Consider the following 23,943-nt stretch of genomic DNA (forward strand, 5'->3'; position numbering starts at 1 on the left):
TTCATCTGCCACCTCCAGATTACAACGCTGGGGTTCTCTAATGTGCCAAAGTCATACATTACTCCCTCTCATCTGCTTCTTTTTATTGGAGCTGTTTGGAAATAGTGCAGTTTCGGGCCTATCATCCGGTACAGCAAGTCTAGGAAGTTCAGGCTACGATACCGATGTTTCAGGCTCTGTCCTGAATTTCAGTGAGACTGACTGAGTCTGCTGGGCCTCGGAGCCTCCTGCATCCTGCCAGTGACACATGCCCATTGGTATATGCATTCTCTGCAGGGGGACCTGATGTAACAGTGGGCGTAGCATCAGGAGAATCTCTGTGACGTGTTCCAGATCTGGGAGAGAACTGCAAAAGATCTGCAGTGGTGGTAAACGTACCACAATTGGGTTAGTGACAGGCCCCTCTCTTTTCCCCAACCAATTCACAGTAGTGACGTATGGGTCACTCCTGGGATGGAAAAACAGACGGGGGTGATGTTGAGCATAGGGAAGGCGCAAAGAAAAAATTCACCAGTCGTAGCAAGAATCTCACTATTTAGGGACGGTGCAATAAGGAGGAGAGAACCACCAACTACTCCTAATCTGCAGCCAAGGCTGCTCCAAGAGACAAAACAAAAAATCCTTGGCACACGTCAATCATATATACAATTCAGTTCAGTCATTTGAGTTGCAAGAAAGAATACAGATCAATAATTCACATGTGGCAGAATAGCACTCGAACGCCAGCTGGGTTGTGGCAGACTGAAGAGTAGAATTAAGAACTCTTATATTGTACTGAATGCCTTTTGTTGATCCGTACACGGACCCTGCAGTTACCTTTAAATTGCTGTTCTGCCACATCACTTATTACTCTATTGGAACTTATTTCTCTGCCAATTTCATGACGTGTACCTTTTCAGCCTTGAAAAAGTTGCATGTATATAAAACTAATAGCGACGAAGCACGTGTTGGCTTCGGACTTTGTACGTTGGAATGTTGGACCAGCTACGTCTAATAGCTACCGAAAAAAAATGAATCACCACATGGATTAAAGAGTGAAGATTACCAAGAAAAACCTGCTGTGCATTGTGAATTATTGACCTGTATTCTTTCTTGCAACTCAAATGGCTGAACTGAATTGTATATATGATTGACGTGTGCGAAGTATTTTTTGTTTTCACTCCTGGGACGGGGAGGCCATCTGGAAGAGGTGAAGATCAGAGAAGTCTGATCTCCAGCGGAATCCAGACTCCACATTAACCTGTTGGAGCTTCAGCCGATTCATTTGGCATTGAAAGCCTTTCTGCCCTATGTCCAGGGAAGGCTGGTGCAGGTGTTCACGGGCAATACCACCGCCATGAGCACTGCAGCAAACAGGGCACTATGGGGTTGTGTACCCTTTGTCCTTCGTCTCTGGACCTGGCTGGAACAGCAGGACATTTCCCTGGTGGTTTAGCATCTGGCGGGTACTCTGGACACTGAGGCGAACAAACTCAGACGACACTGCCTTGCGGATCATGAATGGCTTCTTCATCTGGAGATGGTACAAGGTCTTTTTCAGCAGTGGGTAGAGACTTCGGTTGATCTGTTCGCCACTGACAACGCGCATTATTGGTTCCCATCACTGGGGTTTCCAAGGTAGCTCTTGCTTTTCGTCTTGAGTGGAGCTCAGGCCTCCTGTATGCCTTTCTGCCCATACCACTCCTGCCCAGAGTTACAAGAAGATCATGAATGATCAAGCCCAAGTCATCCTTGTGGCTCCAGGCTGGGCACAGCGAGTCTGGTGTCCCGAGATGTTAAGCATGTTCGTTGGTTCTCCAATCAGGCTGCCCCTTCGGGAGGATCTTCTATTGCAGTAGCAGGGGAGGGTTCTCCACCCAAACATATTAACGCTCCTCCTTCTTGCGTGGATATTGAGTGACAACAGTTGACACCTTTTGCCCAAAATCTGCAATGTTATTTTGGCAGCTAGGCATCCCTTCACCAAGACGGCATACTTCTTCCATGGTGCAAATTTGTGTCCTGGTGTGCAGAGAAACAGGTTGACTTTCTTTCTGCTTCCCTCTCTCAAGTTCTCCTGTTTGTTCTTTTCCTTGCACGGCTCTCCTCTGGGCACTGTTAAGGGCTATCGTTCTGCAATATCTGCTTTTCTGTGGTTGTCTGAGCAACCTTCCCTTTTCTAATCCCTTGTATATAGGTTTTTGAAAGCTTTGTAACATGTTTCCTCCTTCTCCCTTCATTATACCTCAGTGGGACCTTAATATGGTCCTGACGTTCATTGCGCGCTCTGTTTGAGCCCTTACATAACTGTCCTCTCAAGCTCCTTACCATCAAGAAGACCTCCCTGGTGGCCATAACATCTGTATGGAGGATCAGTGTGCTTCAGACCTTGTCATCCAAGCCTCTTTACACAAATATCTACCCAGACAAACTGGTGCTTCGTATGAGGGCTTCCTTTCGTCCGAAAGTGATTACTCCATTTCACGTTGGTCAAACAATCCCTCTGCCTAATTTTTGTGCTCTGCCTCATACCTCCAAGGAAGAGGAGCAAGTTCACCATCTGGACCCAAATAGAGCATTGTCATTCTACTTTGACTGCACACGAGTTCTGGGTGTACAACCAACTGTTCTTGGGATATGTCTGAGCAAAAGAAAGCATGGGCCATGCAGAAGTGGACCATCCCCAGATGAATCGTGCTCTGTATAAAGATCTGCTCCGCATTACCAAAGAATCAGTCCCCAGAAGGCTTACGTGCTCACTCCGCTAAAGGTGCCACAGCTTTGTTCCGGATATCTTGCAGGCGGCAACGTGGGCTTCCTTGCACAAATTTACCAAACACTACTGTCTGGACAGTCCGTTCTGTAGGGATGGGCATTTTGCCCATTCAGTACTATAGGACTCCCTTGTATGAAATTGGTCCGCAGACCTACCTCCAGGGAGGTATTGCTTGGTTATATATTTTAAGGTAAGGAATCTGTGACTAGAAGTCGCCATCATATGAACAAGTTAATTACCTTCGGTAATGCCGTATCTATAGAAACTCTATCGAGCCGCAGATTCCTTACCAACCCACCCATCCTCCTCGCTCTGCGAATGGATTTCTAGGAACAGGGCTTTGCCCTTTCAGGGCCCTAGTTTTCCACAACAGTAGACAGTGTACTCCGTGGTTCTGCATTACTGGCATAAAAAGTTCAAAAAGTGACTTACGCCAGTGCGCCTGGGTGGCACCTCACGAATAAACCTATGCTAGATAGTCTCTACCAGATAAGGCGTTACCGTGTCAGACCATGGTGCCATCTCAAACAGTATGTTTCCCCAAAGCTGGCTTATATTTCAACTTTACTTTGCTCTTACTGCACTGGAGACTTCAAACTTTTTTATGTAGCAGTGATTTTTTTTAAATGTTCGTATATTTAGCTGTATTTGTTTGAAAAATGTTATATTAGTCCGTAATATTAGTCCATGTGCAACAATTTGTTCTCTCCTTGTCCTGTCAACGTGCGTTTCACACCTGACATGGCCATTCTATGAAGTCTTATTGGTATAATCTCAGTCTAGAGTAGTGAACACTTTATGTTCAGACAAAATCCTTTTCTCACCCGAATCCTAAGTTTAATGGCCACAGCACACTGGTTTCTTCATAGCATTCCGTGTGTCACGCTTTGTCCTAGATTGACATTATCCAACCGAATGAACTGAGATTCAAGGATTTCTGCAGATTTCCAAAGACTCACTATTTTAGCACTTTATATCTGATAGAGACTACTAGCCACAGATTCTCTAACGTAGAATTATCCCCAGGCGTGAGACTGGATCCGGAAAATCTTTGCCACAGCACCTCTACGCGCCGGGGGTAGTACCACCCGACCCCGCCCTGACGTCGTCTGCAGACGTGATGTCAGCGAGGTCACATAAGTCCCACCCGGCGCGCTGACGTCTGTTTCCTTCTTTTCCGCCTGCAACGCAGATTCGGGGTGTGCTTCTTGGCCTGTTTTCTGGCCTCTTTAGCACCTTGAGTTGGAAACAGTGTACCATGCCTTCGGCCTTCAAGACGTGCGCTTCTTGTGCACGTCCGATGTCGGCGACGGACCCTCACACTATTTGTATGTGGTGCTTGGGCGAGCACCATGACTCTACGGACTGTGAGGCTTGTCAGCATCTCAAGCCGAAGTCCCGGCGGGAGCGGCGGATGAAGTTGCTGTCGGCCCGCTTGTCCGGATCAGTGTCGTCGCAGCGTCCATCTCCTACCTTGGACGGGTCCAGGGGCTGCCGTTTCCGCCTGCGGCATCGTCCCTCGCCGAGGCCCCATGGGCGTTGTTCGCCTGCCGGTAAGTCTTGCAGCTTGCCGCCGAAGCCCTATCCTCCTTCGGCAGAGGGCGCCGGTCACTCCCAGGATGTGCGACCTCGTCCGTCGCCACCCTATCCGCCATTTCCCGGCGTTGGGGCAATGAGGGCCCAGATGAAAGCCTACGCTACAGCTCTGCAGGCTTCCTTGGGCCCTCCTCTCCCTACGATGTCCGTAGATTCCTCGCCGTCCGCGGGGCGTTCTGCGGACTCGCTGGTGGCTTCGCCCCCGGCGACGACGAGTTCTGCTTCAGGGTTTGGAGGTGTGGTGCCGTCGCGGTGCGGCCCTTTGCAGTTCCCCTCATAGGCCCACAGTGCCCGGCCTAGCCGCAAAGCCCGCGGTGTTCCATGCGGTGTCGCAGGAGGTCGCTGGGGCTCAGGGCTCGTCCCCGAGCCCCCTTCGGTCCTCTGGGCAGGCGGCTGTCTTCCCGGAGGCCAAGCCAACGCCTCTCCGGCGTCAACAGCTTTCCGCGCGGGCGGAGACGCCGGTGGAAGCTGGGACCCGGGGTGCTTCCTCTTGGTCCTCGGCACAGGCGGCTGCCTCGTCGGGGCCGAGCCAGCGCCTTTTCGGCGCCGTTCATTGGCCGCTTCAGCTCTGGCCCCGCCCCCCCTCTCCGATGTGGCATGTGGTGGTGGAAGTCGACCCGGCGCCGCTGGTGGACACTTCGGTGCCGGTCAAGGATTCATCGGCGCCGTCCCGACGTCTGATCGTCGACTTCTCCGGATGTCCCTTCCTCTCCAGAGGGTTGTCGTCTCCTCCTCACCGGAGACAGGGCACCGCGTCGTGGCTTTTTCTCCGGTGGTTTCCAGGGCGGGTTCTACGCTGTCTCCACGTCCTCAGACCCCAGACCCGCTCTTCCGTTCCCTGCAGTTGTCTGCCCCGCAGGCTTCTCTGCCCTCTCCAGAGACCCCTCAGGTTCCCCACTCATCCGTGGGTTTCCCATCCTACAGGGGCTGGTCTTTTCTCCCTCCAGTGGGGCACGGGGACGGGCGTCTTAGCTTGCAGCCTTTGCCCACGGAGGAGTTGCTTTCCCCCCCCCCCACCCCCCACGACGCCCTACGGAGGAGTGTGTGGTCTTTGTCCGAGCCATTTCCATGGCCACTGGCATTCTGCAGATGGGCAATCCGGTTGCCCCACTCCCTACGGACCACGTGTTAGAGGTTCTCCACCAGGGCTCTGGTGGAGGGGAGCCGCTTTTCTCTTTTGAAGCGTCGCTCCATAACTCTCTTCTGGGGGCGCCCTGCCACGGGGGATCTGGTGCCTCAACCGCTCCTTCATCACCACCGTCGTCCTCCGCATGATCCAGTTGGTCTTTTTTCCCACCCCTCGGGCCAGGGCCCTGTCCTGCGGGCTGCTTTTCCCTACTTGCCATCGGTGCTGCTTCCGCCGTCACTGGAAGCTCGGTGGCTGGACTCCTGGGGGCGTAACATTTTCGCATCCACTAGCGCTGCTCTGCGTGCACTCAACACTTTGTGTGTTGGCCAGGGCTACTTCCGATCTGTGGAATTCCGCCCTTCTGTCTTGCGCCTCCCAAGAGGGTGCCAGCGCTGATCTGCGGCACCATGTGCGGGATGGTCAGGAGTTGGCTACTTTCATTCTCCGTTCGGCCTTAAACGTCTCTGATTTCCTCGGCTGTGCTATGGCGGGTTCTGTGGCCCCCCGCCGCCATGCTTGGCTGCGGGATGGTGTCTTTCCAGAGAATGTTTGGGAGCGTCTTGTGGATTTACCTTTTGATGGAACTCTGTTTCACACCCATGCGGACTCAGCTATTCAGAGACTCCTTGCGGGGCTCCGTCCCCCTCCGTAAGCTCGGCCCTCTGACACTTTATGGGAGGCGTTATCCTTCCTTTCTCTTTGGGGCCTTAGGTTTCGGTTGGCCCGCTGTGTGCGGTTTTGAATTCCTTCAGGGTCTTTCAGTTGGCCCCTCTATTCTTTTGGCTGCTGGTTCAGCCCATCAGCTTGTGGTATGTGTTTTTTGCTGTTAAGTGCAGCTGTGTAGGTCCTCGGGTTGGACCCTTTGTGTCATTTTTGTCTGTTTAGTAAGCCATCTGTGGTGTTTTCCACAGGTCTTTTGGGTCCTTAGCCTCTGCTGCGGGTTTCCCTAAGATGTGTTTGGCTGCTTGGTAAGCCATCTGTGGAGTTCCAACAGGTCTTCTTTTATGTTCTTGACCTCTGCTGCAGGTTTCCCGAAGAGGTGTTTCCCTTTTTTTGTTCAGGGACGATTCATACCCTAGGTGGGGTATTTGTTGGCTGTTGTATAGCCCTGTTTTCAGCTATGCGGGCGTGGATACCTTCTCAGGTATCCATGCCCTTCCTTGCGTTTTCCTGGCGTCTCCGTATACTGCTTGGTGCGGTCTCTCGGTCCCTCTCTTTGATGTTTCAATCCCTCTTCGCCTCTGGATCATTGGACCGGCCTTTGTCATGCTAACTGCAGCGTCGTGTCTGGGTGTTTCCGCCTAGTTCTCCGCCGTTTCGGCTGGGGCCTGTCTGTCTTCACCTTGCGCTGGCCTTGTTCTGAGCTGCTGCTTCATAGTTTTTGCCAGCTGTTTGCTGCGCACGCCTGGTAGTTTTGGTCCCCCTCTGTGGGCCTCGCCGTGTCAGCGTGTGCTCCTATCCCTTGTTTGCTGGAGCTTTGCGCGTCTGTGTCTTCTTCTCACGTCTGCGCTTTTCGACTGTGGTTGTTCCCTGCTTCAGGATAGACACCCATTCAGCTGTGCCCTTCGCTGTTTGTGTGTTCTCCTGGGGCGGGCTCTGCCTCTGTTCCTCCTGGCTTTGAGCATGGTTATTTTCTTCCTCTGGTACTCGCAGAGTGCCTTCTGCCCCTCCAGGGTATTATGGCGGACATCCTTTGCTCCTCGGGTAGGCTTGTGGTATCCTGGCCTTCCCTTCCCCTTGTTCTTGCGTATTTCTGCTTGTTGGGAGCTGGGCCGTCCTTCCTGTCACCATGACACACCCGCTCTTGAGGCCCTGTGTTCTTCCAAGCTGGTGAGGTTCTCTCGCAGACCCTCCGCCTCTCTGGGTATGGCTAGGGTATCTAATCTACGTTAAGGAATCTGCGACTAGTAGTCTCTATCAGATGTACAAGCTACTTACCTTCGCTAACGATGTATCTGGTAGAGACGATTCTAGCTGTAGATTCCTTCACGACCCGCCCTTCCTCCCCGAGGACCCTTCGGCTTGGTCTTCTGCACTCGCCTCCCTTCGGGTGGCATTGTCTTCTGCGGGTGCTCTCTTTCTCTTCCTCCCTAGCGAGATACTTCGTCCTGTTTATTTGTTCCACTCCTTTTCTGGTGATTGGACGGTAGGTTCCTCTGTCCTTTTGCATCCCTGCACACTGGGTCTTCCAGTGTGCGGCCTCTTCATCATCTCCTCCGCACTCCTCTGGTTGGGGTTTCTTGGCTGTGCCTTAGCCCTTAGTTTTTTACAGGGGATATGACACTCCTTGAGGGTGTTATCTTGGGGTGCTTTGTCGTTGCCCCTCTGTTCCGGTCTTGTTGCCCTTCACTATTGTAGATTGTGGTTGCAGACTTCTGTTGTCTGCCACGTCATTCTTAACCTGTTTTTTTCTGCCTCTAGGGGCTCGAAAAATCCGAAAAATGGTACTAGTCCTGCAGGTCTAGTGCCTTGCAAAATCCCCTCGACCTCACTTCAACCTACTTGACCTCCGTCTCTGAAAACGGAGCAAAAGTGACAAGATAACCAGATTTAAAGACATCTTTATTGCTCATTCCCTTTGTGAGCAATAAAAATGCCTTTAAATCTTGTTATCGTATCACTTTTGCTTCGTTTTCAAAGACAGAGGACAAAAGTTAGTTTGTCTTCCTACTCGCCAGAAAGGACCTAAAAATAGCTCGACCTAATCAATTCTCCCTCGCAAATGCGAGCGGGCGAGTGGATTTGTCGAGCCCAATGTCTTTCGGTAACACAGTGCTTGGCACTGTTCCTAATGGTGGTGTTCCTCACCATTCCCTTCTTCCCTTTTTTGTTTCACTGATTTATTCATACACTGTTCCCATACTCTCACCGTTCTGTTTGTGATGGCTCTGCGTTGTGGCGCGGAAAAGTTCTCCAAAGAAAACTGACATCAGCGCGCCGGGGTGGGACTTATGTGACCTCGCTGACGTCACGTCCGCGGACGACGTCAGGGCGGGGTCGCGTGGTACCGCCCCCGGCGCGCAGAGGTGCTGTGGCAAAGATTTTCCGGATCCAGTCTCACGCCTGGGGATAATTCTATGTGAAGGAATCTGCGGCTAGAATCGTCTCTACCAGATACAACGTTACCGAAGGTAAGTAACTTGTACGATTAGTATCCTTTGTGCACTGATCATTGTCCTTTAGTGGGTAATCCCTAAACAACCATTTGGGGGTATTATCACCGCAGAGGATATGCAAGAGCTATTAAACATACATCTCAGACTGGACACTGACCTTTGAGTTCTCAGACTTTGGGGGGAAAAAGTTCTAGAGTATGCTGTGGCTGATCCGGCACACTGGTTTTTGGACAGTCGGTAATCAAATCGAAATACATGGCACTCTATGGGCAATTCGATGAGTTACTCAACAGAACACTGCCTAGTAAACTGCCACAGGACCTCGGGAAAAGACCTTATGGGATTATTCTTGGATATTCTAATGACCGTTTCATGTTCACTATAACTGGCTCATTTACCTTATGGTAAGGCATTTCCTCTGAAGTAATGTGCTTTCCGAGGCATGGGATGTGGACATGTCTCCAGGTTCACTAAAGAGCATTGTCTACTGCTGCTGAATGGTGCAAAGTATAGGCAGAGACCAGTTAGTGCTTAGTCCATTAAATGCTGTGGTTGGGATGCAGCCTAGAGATGTATGTGCACTGGCCTGTTTGGTCTGCCCTGTAATTACCTTAAGAGGGAATGTTGATAGTTTTATTATCAGTCAGCGATGGACTGTCTGTCCATTTTTTAGGTGAGCTTCTGGGGAGCCAGTGGTGAGTGGGATGCTCTCGGACAGTAGTGACATGCTCTCGGACAGTAGTGACATGGAGCTCAGATTTCGAGGAATATGATATGGTCCTGTGTTAGCCCCTGTGTATGAGTGTGTCTGAAGTTTGAAAGTAATCCGTCACTCGTCTGAACAAAGTTATATCATTCTTGTAACCTGTTCCTTATAGGCGACAACTGCCCCGGCCTGTTGCAAGATGGGCAGTTCAGAATTTTTGATAAAGCACTTGCCAGGTTCATCTTTAGTGAACACATTTAAACTTGCTTTGAATCAAGAGGGATGCCAGATTTCCTTTACCATCTATAAGTTTGTAGTATTTGATAAATTACTTCTACAAAAGATTTTAAAATGTTCACATATAATGCATTAATTTGCACACTTTGCATACAGTGAACGAAAGCAATTTGCTCATCCCTTGTCCTGCAGGCTAACCCTTTTTCTGGACTCACCCTGACTTCTTTAAAAGTTATTAATCTTTCCTTTTTTTCTTGCCTCTTGCTCGCCAGGCGATGCTGCCTGCCTACCCTTCTCCTGAAAGACACAATGTCAGGCTTTAATTCAAGGGTGAAAAACATTTAAGCGCTCATCATGGCACGAGTAATTTGTGTTCTGTAGTGCTTCTTTGGATGTTATGAATAATTAGCATAGCATTCTATGAGCTGCTTCAAGTAAGAATACTCACTGAAATCCATTTTCTTCTGATACATTTTTATTATATGTTATAAACAATGAATCCAGGATTTAGATCATAGGATAGGAGTTGTTTCAACAATTAAAAAACCCTCACTAATGTAGCCTGAAACTTCTACATTTATTATTAACAAATTGCAACTTATCGCACTACTCAAGTAATTTATGTATTCTTTCATATAGGAGTGTGACCAGGTTCATGTAGAAGATGTTGCCTCTGACGACAATGGGCAAGATTTAAGGTATGCTTTTGTATCATTCACATACATCCTGTTTTGGAATATGTCAGGCATTGGATCTGATAATTTAGCAATGGGTGTGCAGTAGGTGACATGAGTGACTCGTGCTGTAGTGTCATACTGTTGTCTTCAACATATTTGATGTATCACCTCCATAGAGATGCTGTCTTGTATGCAAAATAATAGTTACTCCTTTTCACACCACAGACACCAGAATCATGAGCTATTTATTATAGTTCAAGTTCATTGGATAGGTTTTCGACGTTTTGACAATTAACTTACCTTTGGTAATGATCTTGCTGGCGGATACGCTATCTAACTGCAGATTCCGCACCTTGTGAATAATCCCCAGTCTGTCTGGATCTGGAAGCTTTTGAGCAACTCTCCTGTGTGCCACTAGATGACATCATGCAACTCTGTACTGACGTCATTCCTCTAACAGTGACAAGCGTAGTGGCATGTAAGCACCACCCATAAGCTCTGATATCTGTTGCTTTCTAGGCAGTGCATACCTCAAACAAAGAGCCCATCATTAAATTGGTATACCCATTGTGCAGATTTGGGGATTCGGGCCTTTTTAGATGGAAAAGAGTCCTATTTACAGAATGCGGAGGTGGGAGAGTCTGTGAAGAATCTATGCTTAGAGTAACCAGCCGAAAGATCGTTACCAAAGGTAAGAAACGTGTTCTTCTGTGGATACTTCAAACTGCAGATTACTCAAAGATGTGAGTAGATACCATAGCTGACCCTCCATAGTGATAGTTGTGTGAACTGGCTCAGGCCAAAATGCCCTGCAGGACCGAGAGGGGCCTCTCTCTTTAGGGATCTGACTGTCGATGCAGTAGTGCTTCATGAACGTCTGTTCCAATGGTCACGTAGCTGCCTGGCAGATGCCTAGAGCAGGTACTCAATGTGCTAACACAATGGTAGCATCTTTGGCTTTGGTGGAAGGAGCCCACAAGCCTTCTGGGGGCTGCTTTTTCACCAGTGTGTAGCAGGTTTGTATGCTGGGAACAATCAATCGGGAGAAGGTCTGCTTTTCCACTGCTTTGTCCTTCTTTGTTCCGGTAAACCCTACAAAGAGCTGATCTTTCACTCAGTGTTTCTTGGTGCGATTGATGTACAAACGAAATGCTCTTTTCGCCTCACAGCAATGGAGTCTCTTCTTCGTTCGAGGTAGAAGTTGGAGCAAAGAATGCTGGATGGGTGATAGTCTGGGTGACATGTAAAGGAGTTAACACTTTTAGTAGAAAGTATGCCTGGGTCCTCACAGCTAACTTATCAGGGAAGAATGTGGTATAAGGTGGATTTACAAAGAAAGCTTGAAGTTTGCTCACACTTCTAGGCAATGGTCTGGTTATGAGAGACTGGTTTAAGGTCAGAAGGGACAACTGTGCAGTGGCTCAAAAGGGGTACACATCAAGCATAAAAGGAAAAAGCTCAAGTCCCACTCGGACAACACAAAGAGTTTTGTTAGAAACAAATGTTGCAAACCTTTCAAAAAGCTCATCACTGCTAGCAATTTGAATAATGAACCAGAAACTGCAAGAAAGCAATGATAGCTTATAAATAGCCCTTAATCATGCCCAAATTGAGTCCTTACTGAACCTGGGACACAGCTAACAAAACTTTAGACAGCTTTGTCTGGAATGGGTCAATTGGTCATGTATCACAGAAGTCTGCAAATTTGTTCCAAAAGCTGGCTTACACTAATTTTGTTGAGGGATGCATCACCACCAACATGGCATCAGCGACTTCAGGGTGCAGGTTAAAGGAGGTTTACTGTTGCCGCTCAGTGTCCTAGCATGGAGATGCAGAGGGTGCAGGACTGGGTGCAACGCCCTGCTCCTGAGAAAAAAAGATCTTTCCAAAGTGGTAACTTGATCGGAGGACAGATGCTTATGCCAAAGGTATTTAAGGTACCTCACTCTCCAGGTTCAATCCAGTGCCTCTAGAATTACTTGGGCCTAGTTTTTTTTTGTTATTCTTCTGAATTTTAGGCCTAAGAAGCAGTGGCAGGAAGGCATGCAGGAGTCCTTAGGTCAACTCTAGCCAGAATGCATCACCAAGCCAGAGCTGCTTTGGAAATGCCAGTAAGAAGAAGTGCTGACATTGCATATCTTTTTTATTCTCCTCTGCAAGTTGGATCCTGTCCGGCGAATTTCCCTTATGTTGTGCCTAGTGGGATTTGATGCCACTGCAGAGCCAGTGTGTACCATCTGGCATGTCACCAGCTGGCTGCAGGAGACCAATAAGTAACTTTATTCATGAATAGTTTATTAAAACCATTACATGTACATATAGGTATACCAATTATTATCATGACATTACAAGTTAGCCACAGAAGTAAGTGGTTCAAAAAGATAAAGACAGTGAATCAATACAGAATCTCATTTCGCTATGCAGAGGTTAAAACATCACGGAATTTCAATTTCATACCATCAATTAAAATACTAGATGAAATGTGCAAAAACAAAACCACAGCCAACCTCTCAGGAACCCCCCCCCCCCCCCCTTTTTTTTTTAGCATTTACAAAGTGTGTACGTGCGGTGCAAACGTTTGCCAAAAAGTGCATCTAATTTGATAGTTAAACCCAGTGCATGCACATAAAAGCAAATTATAACATGTTACCCAGATAATACGAGATAGCCACTCAAGCATTATGGTAAAACATTTGAGCAGTCCATGTACAATATCATAATCCACTAAAATGATATATCCAATAAGGTGAAAAAAACGATGTCTACTTCATGGGAACCCCTTTTTTCCTAATGATAGTAAAGTGCATACATGCTGGGCCAGACTTGTGCCATAAAGTGCATCTGTTTTACTATAAACGGGCTAAAGAAATACTATTCACTAGGTCTAAAACGGCTTCAATTGTTGAAGGGCGTCCAGTTTCAATATATACTGCATTATAAAAATGTATAAAACATGAACCAAATCACCAATGTTCTAATTTCTGATAGAGAGACAAATTAAAAGTCAGATACTGGTTTTTGCCAACTCATTAGCTGCTAGGCTTTAGAAATGTTGCTGTTTTACATGCCAGTTGCACGAGGTTGTAGGCGTCTTCATCTCTGTACTAGCAAGGCTGGGCGAACACACAGCAAATCATTAGTTTGTTTTGGCCACAGAGCTGGCATTCTGGTGTTGTCCAGTGCTGTTTCCAGGGGGTGTGCGTGTGGTCCTTCGAAGTAAACTCGCCAAGTCGTACTAGAAGGAGTTCACGTTTCTTATGCCATGGAAAAAATGTGCAGATAAATACGATTGAGAATCCCAAGCTGCGTACAACGGCAAAATCGCCCAGGCATGACTTTTACTTGCTGCTGCATCCTTGTCCACGACAAGATAATTTGACAGCTTTGTTTGTGATGCATTTAAAAGCGGCCTAATCCATAGAAGTGTGCCAAGCCTCTGCTAGCTGAAATTTAGCGATTGAATCCTGTAATACTGAGAACACAGTTCTTTGTGAGTCTGCCTTTCTATTTCCACCCAACACTGATGTGCAAGCAAGTTTGCTTCGGCTACTCTTATCCTCCAGCAGACATTTGCCAGGACACCCTGCCAGAATTAACCCTGGTGTAATAATCCAAATTCCAATCTGATATGGGCTTGTGACACAAACATGGAATTGCAAAGAGTTAAAAAAAAAAAAAAAAGGCTGTATTGTAGATTGTTTAGCGTTACAACGTCTTTCCCTTTGAGCAATTCAGAGCCGTGAGATATTGAAGGCAGGAATTTAGCTCCCTCAACCTGAAGGAGATGGCTGGTTGAGATGTTCAGTGTCTTACATTTTAGGGTTTTAAAAGCAAACAATAGATTATTAGCAATGGAACGTCATTGTTGTAAATTGACTTTTTAAGTTAAGTGGGAGTCTAAATGAGCACCGAGGTACTTATAGGTGTTGACCTGTTCTTGTAAATTACCATTGGCCCGCCTAGTAAATTTAGGCTGCTTGTTTCTACCTCTGCCTTTGCAGCAAAGGACCTTTGTTTTGCTGTAGTTCAGGTTTAGTTGTGAATTGTTGGTGACCAATAATCTCAACAGCCTTAGAGTCATCCACTCTGAGATCCAGGACAAAGGCTGAAACATCAGGGTCCTAACCCGAATGTTTTGGTCTCTCTTTTCTGGGGTAGAGGCATTAAACTGTACCATATCCAGAATGGTTAGAATAAAAGGGCGCATCTGTGAAGAAGTTGGTATGACTTCGGCACATTGATAGTGAGCCCCAGTCATGTTAGGTTCACCATCCTCTGGACGTGGGCAACGACTGCCTGGGGCAAAATAGTGTTCATAAGCCGGGCGTCAGCATAGCGGAAGAGCCTGACTTCTGACGATGTGCTTTGTCCACCTCCATCCCTTTTGTGAAGTCCTGAAGAGCGCTGGTGAGGCTAAAAGGGGAGCTCTGTGAACTAAACATGCTCCTGAACCCAACATGAAGTGCTGGGAGGTGAAAATAAGCTTCATGTAGGTCCAACACTGCCCTCCTGTCCCTAGGGCAGACAGGTTTTGGAAGTGCGAGCATGATCATGTTGAAATTGTCCTTCAGCAAGTAGGTTTTCAGAGGGCAGTGGGCAAATATCTAAAATAGGATGAATGCCTCCATTCTTTTTTATCAAAAGAAAGTAGCAGGAGTAACACCCAGTACCTACTTCCAAGGCTAAAACCCTCTTTATGGCCTCTTTTGTCAAAAGGTACATCCTGCAATAAATCAGACCGAAGGTCCTCATTCAGCTGCCCTAAAGGCTGTAGAAGGTGTGGTGGGTAGAAGGTTTTAGCCCTCGTTGACAATTTGAGAACCCACTTGTGTGTAGCGATGGCCTGCCACCCTTGGAGAAAAAATACTATAGTGCCCCAGACGGGTTTGCTGTGTGCCGGCAAGGACACACTAAAGTGGATTAGTGGTTTCAGCAAATGGAGGGTCGGGGAACTGAGCTCCTCTTGTTCCCTGCTCATCTCTTTGCTTCAGAGAACTGTTGTCTCCCTGCAAAAGGGCTAAAAAATCTTCTGGGCTGGAGGAGGAGTCTGTGGTAGATGTATTGGGAAGCTGTAGCAATGAAGAGCACAACATTATTGAAGGAACTGTCTTGAAGGAGCAGAAAGGCCCAAAGAAGGTGCTGTGGCTCTGTTCTCCTTGAAAAGTTCTAAGGCCAAGTATGCTATATTCCCAAAAAGGCAAGAGCTGTCAAACATCATATCCATTAAAGATGCCTGGATGTCCTTTGAGAAGCCTGTACACCTCATTCAGGTGTGGTGCCATAGGGCGACACTGGTACCCTTGGCATATCTGAAACAAGCAGCCTGGTCCAGTCCTGATCTTCTCAAGAATTTAGCTGCAGTGCGGCTGTCCTGAGCAGCTTGAGTAAGAGACTCCCTAGAGTTTTCCAAAACAACCTGTTGAACGAGAGCTACAGTATTCCAAAGGGCATAGGAGTAACGGCAGATGGAAGTGGCATTTACTGATCTTAGAGCAACACTTGCAGAGAAGAAAATATACGTGCCAAATGAGTCTATTCTTGTTGACTCCCGATCAGGAGTGCTAAGGAAGACTTGATCGCGGCTCGTGAAAGCCTACCCCGCCAGAATTTCTGGAGTCGGATGCTGTTCTAGGAATGCAGGATCGTCGGGTGCACAACGATGGTGAAGAGAAACCTGTGTATTAAAGGGCTTAGTTTAGGTGCCCAAAAGAGTGCCAGTAAGGACCTCATTGAATGATAACCATGGATCTGTGGGAAACTGACCAGGTTACACAACTTCCATCTAAATTTTAGTTTCACTTATATGGTTGGCAACTGCCAAGCTAGAGCAGGCGCTGGAGTCAGTGTTGAGCCAGATATAGATCCAAACAGTATAGATTGTACCAAAGGCATACCTCCCACATGATGCTGGACTGGAACCTTGTGACCTGGTGCCAATAATGTGGCAAAAATAAACTTACCCTCCTTGAATGCTTGTACTTGCTGCGACAATTCAGACAGACATGGAAATTCAGAGTCCTTGAGAACCAAACTCTGAATCTGCTCTGATGGAGATAGGGAGAGAAACAGAGGGACACGTTGACCCCTCCTCACTCGTGCCCTCTTTAGTTTGAGGATGGCCAGAAGGGGCCGTTTCCTGCTTGCAAATATATTTTTTCTTACTCTGAGATTTCAAATACAGTGAGGATCTGCTGCGGGATCAGCTTTGAGACTGGGACTGCCCTTTTGACTCCGATCATTCATGGTTCAAAGTCCTCTTGTGTTTGGCAATGTACAGTTTGGCCTTGCAGTCCCATATGACATTCAGGTTCATCTGGGCGCAGTCACTGCAGCCCTTGAAGTTATCTAACCCCAGGCACCACAGACTTTATGTGGGTCTTATACAAACATCTGTTAGCGATAGTTTCTGCCCAGTTCAAATCTTGTTTTAGTGTGTGACATTTCTCTTGGCACACTGGATACATTTTTATCAAAAAAGAGGCTTGTCAAAGACTAAGTACAATATCATTATTTGTGTCTGAAGGCGTAGAAAGAAATGAACTGACTTCAGCATGCATGGGTGCTGCTTATATGAGGAACTGCTGATCACACTCAGCGCAGAATGATGCCAGTGCAGAGCCACTAGATGCCACCTAGTGTTGAGTATTAGAACTGCTCTAAAAGTTTCTGGACCCAGTCGGATGTCTGGGGACCATTCACATAATGAGTAATATGCAGATAGAGGTATTTATCAGATTTGTTTTAATTTTGCCTTGGGTATTCTGTCCTATATATAAAAAGAGAGCTGAAAAAGTACTCAGCAGAGAGAGGAGAAACGCCTATCAGTTGGTGGAACACAGGACCAGTACTCGTGGAAAAGTTACCTCAAGCCCTGCTCCCCTCCTTTTCCTCATCTCCTCCTGGGTACCAGTAATTCGCTGAAGGAAATGGAAGAAGGTATTCACAAACTAGGTCAGTGTGTGCAAGATAAACCTATATGTAGAAAGGAAGCATGTTTTCCTGCTATATTGCTTAGTTGTAGTATGTCAGGCAGTCCTGGAAAAATTTCCAGACTTGCTTGTGGAGGAATGAATATGAAGTTGCCATCAGGCAATTGGATCTGCACAACCTCCCTCATGTGAGCACAGTATTGGAACATTGTCCCTTTGGAATGAAGGTGCAAGAAAAGGATTGTATTCCAATGAGTGTCCTCCTCTGATCTGTGTGCAATAAATGCTGAAGAAAGTCATTATCTAAGATGCTGTAGGAACAATGAAAAAAGTAGTATGTGTTAAGGGTGTGAGATGTTTGTGATGAAATTGTATTACTTGTTAAAGAGAAACCTTAGTCATCCCCCTGAGATGGTACTTGTGGCTGGTGCTGCAACTCAGATGACATTTGTTTCCTGTTCCCATTCCACTAATTGTAAACAGACCTTCAAAGAGTGTTTCGGGTTGTGGAAAGTGAGCAAGATGGGCATCACACCAGGTGGAAATAAGTTAGCCCATAAAGATGATGAAGTACTTTGTGACATTTATGAAGGTGGACATTTATGGAGGGGAGAGGAAGATAATGCCATCAGGGACGTGCAAGGGTGAAAACTTAATTGGATGGTATGACTCTGAATCCTAACGCAATGCCACAGGTTAAATCTTTGAAGTCCAGAATAAAGAATGGATTTTGCTGTAGAAGTAAAGGCTCTGTTTAAGACGTATGGTGTTTGAAAGAATGCAAACTCGGATTAAAGTTGAGAAGAGGAGCTGTTTTTGTATCAAAATAAGTGAAGAGTTTGCCTTTGAGTGTTAGGATGCTGTCAGTATTGAACTAGATAAGCTGTGTGGGCTAGGATTGATTAAATCTGTTATTGCTACTCAATGATTCTCCCCCATGGTCGTGGCTTGCAAAGTCAGTCATGATAAGTTTATGCATTGATCTTTAAGCCTTAAATAGGGAGGTGGTTAATATGTTTTAACTCCCTAACATAGCAAATGATCGCCTCTTTGTCCGGGGCTAGGTTCTTTACCACGCTTGATATAATCTTGACCTACCATCAAGTTGTTTTGGTTGAGGACTCGCAGGAATTTACTGCCTTTATAATTTCCACACTGTGTTCAAATTTAAAAGAATACTGCTTAGATACATTTCAGTGGCCTGTGGTTTTTCAGAGAGCCATGTTGTAATTAATTTTTTACCAGGGGTCAGATTTTATCAGGATTATCTTTTGTTCTACGGGGGAACGATACAGCAGCATGATGAACGTTTTTACAGTGCTGAGTAGGTTACGGTATGGTGGCCTGACTTTAAAGGCACAGAAGTGTAAGTTCAGGGTAAAGTAGGTGAATTACTTTTCGCATTTGATAGGTTATGTGATGAATCCCAAGAAAGAAATAGTAGAGGCCATCTGAGCAATGAAAGAGCCCCTCAATAAAGAAGAATTATCTTTCTCTAGAATACTGTGGAATGTTAATTAAAGACTATGCTGCCAAGACCACATGTATGAGGAGAGGGAGAAAAATTGCATTCACTTGAGACGAGGAGTATCAGAAAGAATTTCAGTAAGTCCGGAAGGATTTTTTTTAAAGCTTAGTGATTGCAGGCATTGATCCCGGATGAAGAAATAATCCTGCTTACCTATGCTAGCTGTGACGTGCAGGGAAATTCACAACTCATTTTAGGTGCCTCTCAAGCCCTTTTGAGGTGCTGAATACAGTTCCTCAGTAATAGAAAGGGAGGCACTTGGCGTGTACTGGGCATTAAGCAGATTGTGAAACGAGTGTGTCACGAAATTTGAGTGCATGGATCACAAGAAATTGAGGTATTCGCAAAAAAAGTTTAGCTTGTCTGTCCTCCAAAATTCGGAGATGGATCCTCAATTTACAAGCGTGTTCTCTTATTTTTGAGTACATACTCAGGATGGGGAACTGATCCACCTATGTTTGTCAAAGTTGGTTACGATTCAAAATCTTAAAGATGATGGGGGTTTCCTTTTATGCTGAGCAACCTAAGTGGTTTAAAGAGATGTGTAGATAGTTACTCAAGGTGTAGTTTGAAATGAATGCAGAGAAGAACTAGGTAAGGGTAAACCCTTGAAGTTAATTTATTCTATTTCTCATGGGAAATTGGTCAAGAGCAGCTTACATAAACTAATTAGTTCATGGTAGAGGACTAGGAATTATTTGGTAGTAGATGGTGGAATCTTGCTGCAGCGTAGTACTTTCATTGATTGAGGCATGTGATTGGCACCTCCTGAGGGAGTTAGGGGTACACTTTTAAAGTTTGCTTATGAGGGATATATGGGTGTAGTGGAGAGACTCCAGAGTGATTCTTGGTGGCCTGCGTTAGACGAGGCTGATGAATGAATGGTGAGAGGTTGTGTGGAGCGCCATAATAGTGATAACGATTTGAGAGTAAGGCAATTGCCTTTGGTATGCCTGGATTTACTATCCTTTCCTTGGGAAGAGGTGGCGTTCGACTTGGACCAATGGGAAGCATGCCACATTGCACTTCATTGTGGTCTTGGACCTCTTTTTTGGAAGGTTAGCGATGTTGTGTGGACCAGATATTCTATCTAGCACCATTATTAATTTTTTTGAGTGTCTTCAAGCAAGCATGTTATCCCAAGAACCTGGTCTCTGACAATGCAGAACAATTTTGTTCTAACGCTATGAACGCCTATCTGGAATAGTACAGAATTGAGCATAAAAAGCTTCGGAATATGAATGGCCAATGCCCAATGAAGCAAAAGAAAGGATAAACAAGAAAGATGGCACACAGTTGGCCTGAGCGAACAGGCTGGATTGGAAACAAGAAACTGCAAAAACCTATTGCAGCTTATCGAATGTCTCTTCAACAACTGGAAAAACTCCTTGTGAATTATTCAAGGTTTGCATGCCTTGTACAAAAGTGTGCCCAGACTGGACCGCCTCAAAGATTTGAGAGACAATAGTTTTGGTTTGTGGAGAGAGAGAGCGAGAGAGACGAAGAGAAATGGCCACAGGTCAAAAGGAGAGGTTTAACCCGAGGAAACATGTGAGTGATGTAAAGGTTGAAGTAGCGGATTGGGTCCTGTTGTGCTAATTGGTCCTTGTTCACTTGGAAGTTGAGGATAGTCCAGCTTTTTGGAACTGCTGTCCAGACTAATGATTATCTTTATCGTCACACACTTTACCTTAGACTGAAACCAGAGATGGGCCTCTTATATCCCCACATCACCAACTATCCCCCGAGATCCTGTGCAGTGCTTAAGCTAGCCGATGAAAAGGCAGCTCTGTTTGAAAAGGTAGGGTATCAATGGTGCACTGGCATCCCCCACCACTTAAGCCCCGGGGTTCAATCCAGGAGGTAGACCAATACTTGTATAAGACAGCTGAATAATTTTCCGTTGATTTAGGCACATAAATAACCAAAAAGAGGTATTGTAGGGCTGAGAAACGAGGAATACATATCGTGCCAACTCACAATCTTAACAAAGGCCATTATGTCTTTAGTAGTCAGCTTGGTTCTATTTATAAAGAATTTGAATTTCTTATTAGGGACGTAATCGTCCATATCAAAGAACATTAGGTATCAGAGGTATTTGTTACCATGGTACGTATTGGGGATTGAGTCCTGCTTTCTGTGAGGAAGTCCAGATGGATTAGAGTGTTGAAGATGAGTGGTGCAGTCGGACTAAAGATAATCTCATCTAGGTAGTCTGCTGCATAGTTTTGGCGAGCGTAAGACATTTGGGTACTGGTTTAAGGGGATAAAACCCATCTCAAGCAGAAGCAAAAATTCTTCTTTAGGGTGAAGTCACAAGCAAACCCTAAATTAACCCTTGAGTAGACTGGCACAGAGCAGTCTGGTTTAACTCCGAGACAATGTGTAAAGCATTTGTGCAACACTTCAAACAAACACAGGTTAACATCACAAAAGGATCCCTCAACAAACACTTTTAGAAAAATAGAGTAATTTTCAATAAATAACATAAGACCAAAGCGGTCAAAATCAAACTAGCAGAACCGGAAATATTCAAATTTGAAAGGTTTTAGTAAAAATAGGGCCAAAAGGCGTAAAGCGCCATCTCTGGATCTCTGCTTACTCTGGACCTGGGCAAAGTCGGAAATTCAGGCAGACTGTGATGGAGTGCAGGGCAGATACAGGGACCCAGTTAGGTCTTCTAAAGATTGGAAACGAGCATCCTGGGACCGGTTTTGGAGTAACACCTTCATCAGCCAGGCTTGCTTTAATCCAGTGGTAAAGTGAGCAAGGGACCCACTTCAGGGCATACCCAGCCAATTTAGGGTGAACATAGCGAACACAAGGAGATGATGGACGGAGTGTTGAAACTTTTCAATCACTCACCCCCAGTCACAGATCTGGGTTGAATCCATCATAGTTCTTTAGCTCACTTCGCCACCCCAGTTCAGACCCAGCTATATTCAAATCAGTCTTGCCCCTGTGCCTCATGGCACCCCCTGGTGCTTCAAGTCGAAACAGAGCTTGCGTTTAGTTACAGAAATGCTCGAGTCCCTAAAGAGATGGTATGTTTTTATAGTAATGTTCAAGTCCCCACAAAGATAGTGTTTTATTATAGTTTTTTCAAGCCCCCACAAAGATAGTGTGTTATTATAGTGATGTTTAAGTCTCCACAGAGATAGTGCATGAAGATGATTGTGTTTTAGTCCTCATTAAAATAGGGCCCGGTTCACAAAGGTAAACTTAGACAAAAAATCTAACTTTTCTACTTTTCAGTTTCACAAATGTAAGCTTAGACCAAAAATCTAACGTTACTACTTTTCAGTATTCACAAAGTCCCATACAGAGAATGCGAAGGTGATGATGCTCAAGCCAAAACAGAGCTTGCGCATAATTACAATGCTAAAGTCCCCACAGAGCTGGTGTGTGACTATAGTATTACCATTGTCGCCAAAGAGAATGAGTGTGATTATAGACATGCCCAGGTCCCCACAGAGATGGTGTGATTATAGACCTCCCAGGCCCCCACAGAGATATTGTGTGATTATAGAGATTTTGAGGTCCCTACAGAGATGGTGTGTGACTATAATATTGCCACAGATGCCAAAGTGTGGGGGTGAGCCTTTTCAGGGGCCTACCGGTGCAGCGGTTCGCCCTTTTGCGCACTGGTCCTTTAGACTGACAAAGTAGAGATTGGCATGGAAGCTGTAATATTAAAGAGAGAGTTTATTAGGATTCATGAGTGGAACCACATATATACATAACCCTCAGGCAATGTATGAGGCAGCACATGTAGTACAGAAACCATGGTGCTTATATACACCTTTTACTGCAGAGTAAGCATGGAGGTTCAAAAAGAGGCGGTACAAGTGTGCACACAAATAGGCTTTTACATACAAGGGTATATGAGAATCACTTAGTCAACAGAGTGGGAGGAGTTACAATTTTGCTGACATTAGTTTAAATAGCCTGACAGTAAAGTGCGTAACAGGTGCATCCCAGCAACTAAGGCCTCTCTGAGCATGCACAGTGCTGCAGGAGCTAAATATAGATGATGACTCGGGCGTAATAGAGAAGCAGGCAACTGCGAAGATGGGGAAGCACATGGCAAACACATGGATAACTAAAATGGATGCCACAAGCAAAATGGCTTCAGCTCATGCCAACAGTGATCTCTGCCAAGTTTCCACAAAAGAGAATGTGTGAGATCATAGACATCCCTAGGTCCCCTCAAATACCTACACCTACCTAAACCCCAAAAATTCACTTGCCACCCAAAAACCCATACCCACTATAAAAAATCCCTTGTGACCCAAATACTCATACAAACACTAAACCTTAAATGATCCATTACCGCCTAAAACGCCATACCAGCCCTAACCCCTAAATGTTCCCTTGCCACCAAAAACCCATGCCCATCCTAAATCCTAAAAAATCAATTACCACCCAAATACCCACACCCACCCTAAACCTTAAAAACCCTTGCGACCCAAAACCCATACACTGTAAAATCTACAATATCCCTTGCCACCAAAAATCTCACACCCACCCTAAACCCTAAAAATTCCCTTGCCACCCATAAAACCCCTACCCACACTAAGCCCTATTAAATCTCTTACCACTCAAAAACCTACACCCACCCTAAACCCTAAAAATTCACTTGCCTCCCGAAAACCCATGCACCCCCTGAAAAATCCCTTGCTACCTAAAAACCCATACAAACACTACACCTAAACGATTCATTACCACCCAAAAACCCATACCCAGCCCAAACCCTAAAAAATTCCTTACCACCCAAAAATTAAAACCCACCTGAGACCATAACATTTCCCTTGCCCCCAAAAACCCACACCCACCCTAAACCTTAAAATTTCCCTTACAACCCAAAAAACCATAACTACCCTAAACCCAAAAAATCCCTTGTCCATCAGAAACCCATAACCACCCTAGAAATAAAAATTCCCTTGCCACCCTAAACCTTAACAAATCCCTTGCCACCCAAAAACCCATACCCACGCTAAGCCCTAAACATTCCCTTACCACAAAAACAAAACAAAACTCACGCTAAACACTATAAATTCCTTGTGACCCTACCCCCAAAAATCCCTTACCACCCAAAAACCCATACCTACCCTAAACCTATAAAAATATACTGGCCACCCAAAAAAATGAAAAGGTACCTTACCACCCAAAAACACACATCCACTCTAATCTCTAAAAATTCCCTTGTCATCCAAAAACCCATGCCCACCCAAAACCATAAATTTCCCTTCCCCAAAAAATCCACACCC

At 45.9% G+C, this 23,943-nt stretch overlaps 1 protein-coding gene across 10 annotated transcripts in view; it reads left to right on the forward strand.

Annotated features, from left to right (window-relative positions):
* Nucleotides 1-23,943, forward strand: part of EYA3 (EYA transcriptional coactivator and phosphatase 3) — a 970,709-nt gene that overhangs the window by 714,163 nt on the left and 232,603 nt on the right. For all 10 annotated transcript variants that reach the window (XM_085647584.1, XM_085647578.1, XM_085647577.1 and 7 more), the window contains one exon: nucleotides 10,179-10,237. In XM_085647584.1, the coding sequence (XP_085503710.1) occupies nucleotides 10,179-10,237 (59 nt within the window). The remainder of the gene's footprint in view (nucleotides 1-10,178; nucleotides 10,238-23,943) is intronic.

The sequence above is a fragment of the Triturus cristatus genome, chromosome 3_2 (genome assembly GCF_964204655.1).
Source record: "Triturus cristatus chromosome 3_2, aTriCri1.1, whole genome shotgun sequence".
Lineage (NCBI taxonomy): Eukaryota > Metazoa > Chordata > Amphibia > Caudata > Salamandridae > Triturus > Triturus cristatus.